The following is an 11568-nucleotide window of genomic DNA, read 5'->3' as shown; positions in this document are numbered from 1 at the left end:
CCTGCCCACAGCTCCATCTCTGCCATGCACCCATATGGCTTCTCTCTCTCCATCCCTCCTCCCCCCTCCCTGTCCTTATCTTTCCCTTCCGTCTCCATGGCGACTCACCACCTCGGCTCTCGCCTGCATCCCAGCCTCTGCCAGGGATTCTGGGCCCGGCTCCGTCCCTCCCTCCTTCGGAGCCCTGGTTCCCGCAGTCCTGTCTCCTCCCCCTGGGGTGAGTCCAGAGGCAGCCTCCTCTTTCCTGACTGTCACATCTATTTTCCAGCTCTGACGAGTCCGGGTCGGCTCCTCTGGGGAGACCATCCCCCACCCACCCACCCTCCACCTGCCACAGCTCGGCCCTTCCAGGAGGAAAGCCATCCTTGTTGCAGCCGACCGGGTCTCTGTCTCGGGCCTCCGCTCTCTGCTTGCAGACCTCTCCCCACTCCCAGCGCCCCCCATGCCGAGGTCCGCCTTGTCAATCATCTCCTTTTGTCACTGGCTGGGCAAACAGGCAAGTCCTGGGTCCTGACATCTGGGGGGGAGGGGGGCAGAATGGGTGGGGGTGGGAAAGGGCCACCTGGGGACGAGGGATGGGTCTGCAGAAGGGGGATGGAGGCCACTGAGACCCAGGAGGAAGACAGAAACCTGGATTCTCTTCTAGATAACGTTTTATTCCCACCCCCTGCCCCCCATTTTTGTCTCCAAGGAGAGAAAACGGAGCTTCGTGGGAAGCAGTCGCAACAGTTGGTAAGTGGCAGGGCCTGCCAGCAGGACTGCTTCAAGGCCTGCTTGCTCTCTGTGGGTCCAGGAACCTGGGCCCTGTGGCCCCCGGCGTCCTGCGGGCTGTCCCAGGGGAGGGCCCGAAGCTGGATCTGCTGTGGGGGGAGGGACAGGGAGAATCCGGTGGGTACTGCTTGGAGACCGAATCCAGCTCCGAGAGGGAGCGCGGGAGGCATCTTCTAAGAACCAGAGCCATCTGTCCCACCACCGGGAGGCTCCCACCCTCTCCTTGTGGCCCCACGGTGTGTGTATGCAAGTGTCACTCCTGGGGGGGGGGGGGGGAGGTCCGGCCGAAGCTGGTAACTCCCAGTGGGAGCCCTTGCAGTGGAAGGCTGTGGGAGAGAGGTTTCCAGAAGGTTTGTGCCAGGCACTGGGCAGGGTGCCCTAATGGCCCCATGAGCCCAGGGCTGCTAACCTCTCCTCTTGGCCGGTTAGGAAACGGGGGGCCCAGATCAGTCCGTGCAGGAGCCTGCCCGTGGCTGCCCGGGGTGGCGGTGGCGGTGGCGATGGGGCAGGGTTAGGACTCCATCCGGGCGCCTCCCTGCTGGGAGCACTGTCCCCACGGCTCTGCCGTCCCCGGCACTGGGGTGCAAGTCAGTGAGCTGGCCTCTCTGGGAGCATCCTGCCCCCCAAACTCCCAGCCCGCCGTACTCCCTGCACGCCACCCCCCATGCTGCTCCCAACAGCCTGCTCTGCCGCCCCCCACCCCCTCCACCCCAGGTCCCACACGCCATTCCCCAAGTTAGAGCTGGGCCTGGGGTCCCGGCCCGCGGCGCCCCGGGAGCTTCCTGCCTGCTCCATCTGCCTGGAGAGGCTGCGGGAACCCATCTCACTGGACTGCGGCCATGACTTCTGCACGCGGTGCTTCAGCACGCACCGTGTCCCCGGCTGCCAACCAGCCTGCTGCCCCGAGTGCCGGAAGATCTGCAAGCAGAAGAAGGGCCTCCGGAGTCTGGGGGAGAAGATGAAGCTCCTGCCGCAGAGGCCTCTGCCCGCCGTGCTGCAGGTCGGGGCCCGGGCCTCGGCGCTGGGGCCGCTGGGGCGGGGGGAGCTGGAGGGACCTGGGTCCGATCCCCGAGGGGCCCAGCAGCTCTGGCTCTATTCTGGGATGTCGGGGTGGGGAACAGAGTCTGGGGTCGGATGCGCGCCGCACTTGGCGGCTCAGGGAACCTTCCTTCTCCCGACGCAGGAGACCTGTGCTGTGAGGGCTGAGCCGCTGCTGCTGGTGCGAATCAACACCTCTGGAGGCCTGATCCTGAGGATGGGGGCCATCAACCGCTGTCTGAAGCACCCCCTGGCCAGGGACACCCCTGTCTGCCTCCTGGCTGTCCTGGGGGAGCAGCACTCAGGGAAGACCTTCCTCCTCAACCACCTGCTCCGGGGCCTGCCAAGCCTGGTGAGGGAAGGGCTGGGGCAGGGGGGCAGTTTAGGGGTCCCAGCCTGGAATTGGGAGGGGAATGGGGGCTGGATGGACCAACGGATGCTCTCTTTTTCTGCCTTGCAGGAGTCAGGGGGAGGCGGCTGGCCAAGAGGAGGAGGGTCCCTGCAGGGGTTCAGGTGGGGTGCCAACAGCCTTACCAGGGGCATATGGATGTGGAGCCACCCTTTCCTGCTGGGGAAGGAGGGGAGGAAGGTGAGGGGCATGAAGGGCACAGGAGGTGAAGATTGCGGGGCGGGGGAGGAGAGGGTGAAGAGGTTTGGGGGGATGGGGAGATCATTGACAAAGGGGAGGGGAATGGAGAAAGCAAGCTTTGGGGGCAGGTACAGGAAGATGCGGTGGACGAGGGAGGGTTGGGGGAGCACATGGTGGAGTGAGGCAGGCCTGACCCCTCGGTTCATCTCCCCGCCTCCCCCGCCCCCTGTACAGGTGGCCGTGTTCCTGGTGGACACAGGGGACGCCATGAGCCCCGAGCTGAGCAGAGAAACCAGGACCAAGCTCTGTGCCCTCACCACGATGCTGAGCTCCTACCAGGTGAGGGCGCTGTGATCCGGTGCCCCGCCCCATCGGCCCAGCTCCCGCTCAGCTTTCTCCAGGACGGGGACATCTCAGCCCGGGGCTGGCCCTGGGAGTGCTCGGGATGCTTACCCTGATCTCACAGACGCCTGTGTCTGGGGTCCCCCCAAAGGTTCTGGGGATGCCCCTGCAAGGGAGGGATGCCTGCAGTCGGTGAAGGTGGGAACATGGTTTGTTCAAAAGGGAAGTCAAAGGTCCCCGGGAGCCGCTGAAGGCCCGCAGGACCATTCTCAGGCCTGCCTTCGGTCCCTCATGGCCAGCCCAGGCCCTGCAGGCTGCGGAGGCCCCCAGGCAGGTGTCTCCCGGGTCCTGGCCCCACTGTCGGCCTGCGAGCTCCTTCCTCACCGGGGTCTTCCCAGTATCTCTTTGCCTTTGCAGACCCTCTTCCATCTTGTTCTCCTTGGTTCCAGATCCTCAACACCTCCCCGGAGCTGAAGGATACAGACCTGGAATATCTGGAGGTGAGGAGAAAATTTGGTCCTGGGGTGCCACCCTATTCCTGCCCTGGCCATAAGTCCAGGGGACTGGACCAGCCGTAATGGGGTGCCTTCCAGTTCTGGCCTAGGAGTTCATGACCTGGAGCTGGGCTGGTGGGTTTGAGGGCAGAGGGTGGAGCACGAGATGCCGGGTTGGGAGAGGCAGCAGAATCCCAGAGCTGGGAGTGTGCGGGATGGGGAGAGTATGGGGGTGAGGGTGGGGGGTCCCCCAGTGGGCCCAGAGGGGAGGAAGCCACAGTCCTTGGCGTGATCCAGCCATGACCCCTGGTGCCTCACCCCCAGATGTTTGTCCACGTGGCCGAGGTGATGGGCAGGCATTATGGGATGGTGCCAATCCAGGTGAGACACCCATTTCTGGACCCATCACCCCAGACCCTAACACCCCCAGGCTGCTGGTGTCAGGACCCCTTCTCTTCCAGCACCTAGATCTCTTAGTTCGTGACTCATCCTACTCCAACAAGGCAGGGCTGGGCCGCGTGGGTGACATCATCCAGGTGAGGGGTGCCGAAGGAGGGGATGCAAGGGGGTTGGGGGGGCACTGGGCAGAAGGGGAGGGGAGGCCCGAGGGGGCCTGCGGTGGAGCCAAGAACAGGAGCCTGGTCCCTAGCTCAGAGGTCTCCCCATCCGTCTCTCAGAAATCCTTCGGCAAATACCCCAAGGTTCAGGAGCTGCTCCAAGGGAGGAGAGCCCGCTGTTACCTCCTGCCCGCCCCGGGGCGTCGGTGGGCAAGCAAAGGCCACGGAAGCCCCTGCGGTGAGCGTCCCCGGGGACAAGGCCTCCCCAGCTTGCCCTCCTCCGGCGACCCCCTGGCCCCAGCGAGCTTCTCCCTGCCTCTGACACCCTTTCTCCTCCCAAAGCCCGGCCCTGCTCAGCCCCCGGTCTCCTCAGCATGAGGAATCTCTTCCTCAGACACAGATGACGATGTCGGCCACCTCTGTGCCTACGTGGCGGACGTGCTGAGCGCAGCCCCCCAGCACGCCAAGAGCCGCTGCCCGGGGTACTGGAGCGAGGGCCGCCCCGTGGCCAGGGGGGACAGACGCCTGCTCACGGGGCAGCAGTTAGCTCAGGAAATCAAGGTGCGCCCCCCTCCCGCCCGCCCCCAGGCCCCGGAGAGCCCCCCGCCCCCTGCCCGCCCTGACCCCTCCCCTGATGTCTCCGCAGAACCTCTCGGGCTGGATGGGGAGGACCGGGCCCGGGTTTGCCTCCGCGGACGAGGTACGTCCCCCCCCAACCCTCTGGAGGGTCTGGGGGGCCGGGTGCGTGGGCCCTGGGAGGCAGCCGAGGGCGGGAGCGGGAGGAGGGAGGCAGCCTGGCTTTGCCGTGGACAGATGGCCGCCCAGCTGCACGACCTGAGGACGGTGGAGGCTGCCAAGAAGGAGTTCGAGGAGTACGTGCGGCAGCAGGTGAGCGGCGGCCCCGCGCGGGAGCCCCAGGCCTCGGGCTCCGGGCGGGCGCTCAGCGGCCTCCCTTCCTCCCCGCCGCAGGACGCGGCCACCAAGCGCATCTTCTCGGCGCTGCGGGTGCTGCCCGACACCATGCGCAACCTGCTGTGCGCCCAGAAGGACGCCGTCCTGGCCCGCCACGGGGCGGCCCTGCTGTGCAAGGGCAGAGAGCAGACCCTGGAGGCTCTGGAGGCCGAGCTGCAGGCCGAGGCCAAGGTCTTCATGGACTCGTACACCATGCGCTTCTGTGGCCACCTGGCCGCCGTGGGGGGCGCCGTCGGGGCCGGGCTCATGGGCCTGGCGGGCGGCGTGGTGGGCGCGGGCATGGCCGCCGCCGCGCTGGCTGCCGAGGCCGGGATGGTGGCGGCTGGCGCTGCGGTGGGGGCCACGGGGGCCGCGGTGGTCGGGGGCGGCGTGGGCGCGGGCCTGGCCGCCACCGTGGGCTGCATGGAGAAGGAGGAGGACGACAGGGTGCAGGAAGGGGACCGAGAGCCCCTGCTGCAGGAAGAGTGACCAAAGGGGGGAAGAGATGCCAGGTGGGAGGGAAGGAGGTGCGGGAGGGGAGGGGTTGGGGGTGGTGCCGAGGGCCCCCCCCGCCCCCCACCCCGGTGTGCCGCGCTGCCGCGGTGGAATGCCCAGCGTCTGGGTGGCTGACTGAGCTGGACAATCGAGGTGGCTCCAGGATCCTCCAGAGAGGCCGTCGGGGGCCAGGAGGCCGTGTCCGGGGGCAGCGAATAGAGTATAGGGCCTGTTTCTGGTGGCGGACCGTTGCTGACCTGCCATGGTTCCCAGGTCCACTTGGCCCCAGTGTCTCCCACCAAGAGTGAGGCTCCACCCTCCCCACCCTGGCTTCTTTCCCCTGATGACCCCGGATTGTAGGAAGGCTGAGCAGGCACCATTCTGGAAGTCTCCCTTGGGTAGAGAGGATCCATCCCTTCACAGATGGGAGGAGAAGTCCCAGGTTGAGTGACCTTGGTGCTCAGGGGCAGGGAGCACAAAGGAGGGGCTGGGGGGGGGGAGAGAAAAGGAGGGGCCACCGGGCAAAACCAAAGAGTCCAGGTATGGTGGACAGTGGCCTGAACCCCGGAGTGGAGCCATTTGCTTTGACCACTCTTCCCCAGGCTGCCCCAGGATGATAATGGTGGCCTCCCCTGCCCTCTGCAGCCCCAGGGAGGCCACATGGGCACTTTGAATGGGGGTCCCTGCAGCTGTTCCTTCATGGTGGTGCCCTTTGTCGAGGCTGCTCGGACAGCAGAGTGCCCAAGTTCTTTCTGGAAAGCTGTCCCCACGATGGGTTAGATGCCAAAGAAAAACACCAGTAATTGCATTCGGAGCTAAACCAGGCAGCGCTCCTAAGTCTATGGAAGCCCTGCAAGGGACAGCAAAGGGAACACTTTCCACACTGGACACGAGCACGCCCTCTTTCCCGAACCCGTGTCTGCAGGAGACCTGGGTGCAGCCCTCCACGGGAACCCAGAGGTCCCAGCGCCCTGCCACGGGACAAGGAAGTCCTGCTGGAAGACTTCTAGGCTATTTACCCTGTAAAGTACTCGTGGGCTCGTTATATTAAAAAAATAAAATACGTGTGCTTGAGCCTCAGCTTCCCAGTAAATTTTTGAAACAGGACTTGAATTCAGCCCCCAGAGGGCTTTGGGGCAGAGGGGTGGGGGGAGGTGAACGAAGGCACTCCATCGTGGGGACCTGTGGACAGGGAGAGGGAGGCTGAAATTCAAGAGATCTGGGAGCTGAGTGTCCGAGGTCCCACACGGGGGTTGCAGGAGGGCTCAGGCCAAAGGCCAAGGGCACAGCCACCTTCCAGTAGGACTTGGGGTCCTGCTCCCCTAGTCTCTCCTGCCTCTGATGACCCTGCGAGCAGATTGTCATCTGGCATCTGTCCTGGCAGAAGGAGAGAGGGGAGGCAGAGCTGGGGAGTCCTTGCTAAAGCCTCGGAGGAAGGAGGACCCAGGCCCACCTCCGTGGGGGTCAGCCAGCCTGCGTTCACCTGCTGCTTCTCCTCTCCACCTCATCTCCCCATCGCAGAGTTAGATCAGGGGCCACCGTGTCCAAAGCCTGCCTTTTACAGAGAGGGGAAGTCTCAGCTAACGCTCCCCAGCTGGGGTTCCCCCACAGATGTCAGAAGAGAGATTTTTTAAGGTCAGATATGCTGAAATCAAGATGCTCCTCTTTGGTGATTTCTTCCCTCTTCCCATTCAGCTCCGGGCAACAGTGCTGGGGGGACTGAGGCAGAAGGACGTGGTCTGGGACACATGGCCCAACAGTAGAAGCTTCAGTTAGCAAGCCGGGGACAAAATAATGACGCAGAGAAATCCCAAAGCCCGGGTTGGGGACTGGTGGGGTGAAGACAGAGGGCTGAGGGTGACTCTAATGTTTGGAGACTGGGCCAGAGGTGGGGGTAGGGTCCAGACTTTGTCCGGTGTTTGCCGAGAATGACTTCCTGGAAGCATCTTTTGGGCCCTTCCATCATCATGTGGTGGACCCATGAGCTACAAAACCTCCCAGACTTTGGGACTGTCAGCCTTAGAACTTTGGGGGGGGTTCCAAAGAGTCCCTGAAGGAGGGTTTTGTCTAGCTAAAATCCCACCTAACAGCTCTGGAAGGCGCTGCTGTGGGCTACTTCACCCTGATCTTTGAATGGAAGTGAGTTGTCGGCCACGCAGGGGAAGGGCTCCGCAAAAGCCAGATGAGTCATATTAAGTAGTTATTTGTCTTGTGCCTTTTAGTTTCAAAGCATCTTCCCAAACATCACCTTCCTTAAGTCTTGAAACCATCTCATGCAGCCCGTAGGGTACCCATTTCTACGGAAGCTCAGAGACATGGCTAGTCAGACGTAAGCCAAGACTTGAACCCGGGTGCCTAGGTGGCTCAGTCGTTAGGCGTCTGCCTTCGGCTCAGGTCATGATCCCGGGGTCCCGGGATCGAGTCCCACATCGGGCTCCCTGCTCAGCGGGAAGCCTGCTTCTCCCTCTCCCACTCCCCCTGCTTGTGTTCCTGCTCTCGCTGTGTCTCTCTCTGTCAAATAAATAAAATCTTTAAAAAAAAAAAAAGACTTGAACCCAAGGTTTCTGATGTCAGGTTCCTGGCTTAGGTGAGCCCTCACCCCACAAGTCTCTCCAGACTCCATGACCAGGCCGCTGGGTCCCAAACCCAATTAGGGGGCTTCTGGGTTTCCAGCATCAGTTCTGGAATTCACAAGAGCTCACATGACTCTGTGCTCAAGGTCCCAGCGGGATGCTGAAGCCTGACTGATTTCTCTTCTATGACCTGTTGAAGGTCACCAACTGCACGATTCTCAGGTAACAAGTTTCTGGGTTAGAGATCTGGGGATTTGGCTTGTGGTTCCTGCTTCTGAGGCCAGTCCTCATGTTGGAGATGGCAGAACCACCACACGAAAGAACCTGCCTCCTTAAGTCCTGCCGTGGACTGAACCCCACCCCCAACCCTATTCATATGCTGAAATCCTAATCCACCAAGTGATGGTATTAGGAGGAGGGACGTTTGGGAGGTGATCCGGTCATGAGGGTGGCACCCTCATAAATGGGATTAGTGCCCTTAGAGAAGAATCCCAGAGAGATCGCTAGTGCCTTGGCACCAGGTGAGGGCACAGCCATCTATGAACCAGGAAGTAGGCTCTCACCAGCCGCCACACCAACTCTGCTGGCATCATGATGTTGAACTTCTGAACCTCCAGAACTGTGAGAAATAAATATTTGTTGTTTGTAAGCTACCCAGTCTGTGGTATTTTGTTGTAGCAGCGTCTTGACTGCATGGAACAGGAGCCCCCTACCTCCCCTTAAACCATTCATTCACTAAACCATGCCCTGAGCAAGGAGGAAACTTCACTTGCATTAAGTGGATGAGATGTATAGGTTTATTTATTACTGCATCATAGCCTATCCGAACCCTAACTAACGTGAAAATGTGCTCCTTGAAATGGGGTGAAAACCTGGCTGGCTGGTGGGCAGTGAGGAAACACACTGCTGGATCCATTTTATGTCATGATAAAACATTTGGTAAAACTGTCTCCTACAGTAACATGGAAGGCAGATTCTTGCCCTGTTGAGGAAAACAATTTTTTTTTTTAAGATTTTATTTATTTATTTGAGAAAGAGAGAGAGAGAGCACAGAGGGAGAGTGAGAGGGAGAAGCAGACTCCCCGCCGAGCAGAGAGCCCGATGCAGGACTCGATCCCAGGACTCTGGGATCATGACCTGAGCCAAAGGCAGCTGCTTAACTGACTGAGCCACCCAGGTGTCCCAAGGAAAACATCTTGAAAAATAAAATCTGCCCACCCAGAAAACCCTCCCTACTAATAATGTCGAAAAGGAATAGTTCTATTACTGAGTAAGCATTAACTCAGACTGGGCTGTGTCACAGGTCATCTGCTAGTTAAGACATAAAATTATTAAGACAGAAAAGAAATCCCACTACTTCCATGTAGACAAGCAGATATGACCCTATGTGCATATTCTCAGGTATGAACACTTGTCAGGCAAGAGGACTCAACAGTCCCACTCGCCATACGTGCTTTCAAATTCACTCTGCATTCATTGGGTTGAATGATCACTCTGTGGTCACTGGGGTGGCCGTCTGTGCTAGTTAATGACCTCTTTCTGAAGGAAAAATGAAAATTCTTGTACCTCTATGATGAGCAGGTAGTTGAGATGCCTCAGCTGGATTCCCACGATAACAGGGAGATGGGGCGCTGTCTTCCTTGATGTTGACATTGAAAAGATATGGCTCCCAGGCCCTGCTGAAAAATCTTCCTGGGTTTTAATTCTGGTAAGAGGCTTATTTAACCTTTAATAAAATTTGCATGCATACCAAAAGGACAGAGGAATTCTTTTTTTTTTTTAATGTTTATTGTTATGTTAATCACCATACATTACATCATTCGTTTTTGATGTAGTGTTCCATGATTCATTGTTTGTATATAACACCCAGTGCTCCATGCAGAACGTGCCCTCTTTAATACCCATCACCAGGCTAACCCATCCTCCCACCCCCCTCCCCTCTAGAACCCTCAGTTTGTTTTTCAGAGTCCATCCTCTCTCATGGTTAGGACAGAGGAATTCTTTACAAATACAAGTTTTCTCAAGGAAAGTTCCAAGAAAAGGTGGGGGAGAAAAGATCTCTTTCCTTTTGGAAAGGAAATTCAATCTTATTTTAATTTACCCTTGCAATTTTCCCCTTTTGTCACTATTTTAATGTAACATTATAACTTCTAATGATCTCCATTGCTGTTTCTACCTTTCTCTCGGCATTTTGCAGTCATTGAAATATTCAGCGATTCTGTGGTAAAATGCAAAGCCAAGTAATTATCAGAATCACACTGGGATGAATTAGAAAATTTAGTATGATATGGACTTGCGGAAAAGTCTTCAAATGTGTATACCAACAATAGACATATTTACTTAAAGCAAATTCTTGATTATGTAAGGGAGGAAAAAATATCTTTTCCTTTTTACTTGTTAAAAACAAGACAACAGGGGCACCTGGGTGGCTCAGTTGGTTAAGCGTCTGACTCTTGATTTTGACTTACGTCATGATCTCAGGGTCGTGAGATCGAGCCCCACATTGGGCTCCACTGTAAGTGTGGAGTCTGCTTAAGATTCTCTCTCTCTCTCTCTCTGCCTGCCCTTCCCCCGCCCCACTCGCACATGCTCCCTCTCCCTCTCTCTAAAAACAAAAACAGTAACAACAACAAAAAAAACATTAAAAACAAGACAACAGGTGCAAAATGGAGTTGCTTGTGCTAAGCCCATGTTATCAAACTGAGACTTAATTAGAATTTCAGCTCTTCCAGAAATTGAACCTTAAACCATTCAGGAATTACTTGATCAGTAACTAGTTAGGCCATCTGCCTGATAGACCCTTAGCAATCCCCTAAAGGAAAATGACCTTGCAATAAGCAACCTGCTTTTCTGCCTAGTATAACTTCCTTGTTCCTCTTCCCTTCTGCTTATAAAAGTCTTGCGTTTCATACGGCTCCTTGGAGCTCCTTTCTGTCTGCTAGATTGGATGCTGCTCAATTTATGAGTCATTGAATAAAGCCAATAAGATCTGAAACATTTACTCAGTTGACTTTTTTAAAAAAAAAAAATACTCTTCTAAATTCTTACCTAGGGCCCCTATAGCAAAAGACAGATTAATAAGAGAAAAGCATACAAATTTATTTAATGTAAGTTTCATGCTGCATGAGAGTCTTCACAAGGAAATGAAGACCTGAGGAAGTGGTTATGCCTGAGTGCTTTTATGCTAGGTTTGATGAAGAGTGGAAAGTTGTGGAAAAGTATGATAGAAGGAGAAACTAAGCAAGGCCTGTTCATTCCAATTCCTCTCCCCCTCCCTTCATCTTCAGAGATAAGGGTGCTCCTTTCCTCTGGGTATAAGGAGGGTGCCTCTCACATGAGAGTTTCATGACCTGTTTTAGGGGAAGGTCAGAAAGCCTTTCCTGAACCTGCCACTTCTCAAATTCCTTGAGCTTCAAAATCCTCTATATGCCAAGCTGCCATTTTGCAGGGTGTGGGGTGGGGTGGGGGAGAAGTGTGTCTCAAGTCCCGTTGATAAGCAATGTGCAAAAATTCTCCTTCAACATACATTAATTTTACAAACTGTGTGTTGATTTTATTGTTTACCCTCTCACGGGATTAACTATTTGAGTATTATTTTGTAGTTGCTCATAAAGTCTTACCTCATCTTAGTGGAAGGAATAGCATAACTCCAGAGCCTGACAATCTAACATTTTAAGAGTTTTTCTCGTAAGGCCAATACCTTTGTCCTGAGTTCCCATCAATTGCATGAGTAAACTCACACTTACATGATAATTTAG

At 56.8% G+C, this 11568-nt stretch overlaps 1 protein-coding gene across 2 annotated transcripts; it reads left to right on the top strand.

The window, feature by feature from the left end:
- The first annotated feature begins 323 nt into the window (after window positions 1-323).
- RNF112 (ring finger protein 112) lies at window positions 324-6311 on the top strand. Of its 2 annotated transcripts, none has more exons than XM_032432071.1 (14): window positions 324-496; window positions 692-732; window positions 1486-1771; window positions 1955-2161; window positions 2270-2398; window positions 2633-2737; window positions 3190-3240; window positions 3559-3615; window positions 3696-3770; window positions 3912-4029; window positions 4192-4352; window positions 4438-4491; window positions 4605-4679; window positions 4761-6311. In XM_032432071.1, exons 1-14 carry the CDS (start codon window positions 443-445, stop codon window positions 5229-5231), a joined length of 1884 nt encoding a protein of 627 aa, XP_032287962.1. In that variant the 5' UTR covers window positions 324-442; the 3' UTR covers window positions 5232-6311. The 2 variants fall into 2 exon arrangements, with proteins under 2 accessions (XP_032287962.1, XP_032287961.1); XM_032432070.1 differs by having other exon boundaries at window positions 4186-4352.
- Window positions 6312-11568: the final 5257 nt, after the last annotated feature.

The sequence above is a fragment of the Phoca vitulina genome, unplaced genomic scaffold (assembly GCF_004348235.1).
Source record: "Phoca vitulina isolate PV1807 unplaced genomic scaffold, GSC_HSeal_1.0 scaffold47, whole genome shotgun sequence".
Lineage (NCBI taxonomy): Eukaryota > Metazoa > Chordata > Mammalia > Carnivora > Phocidae > Phoca > Phoca vitulina.
This window is presented reverse-complemented; position numbering and strand designations above follow the sequence as displayed.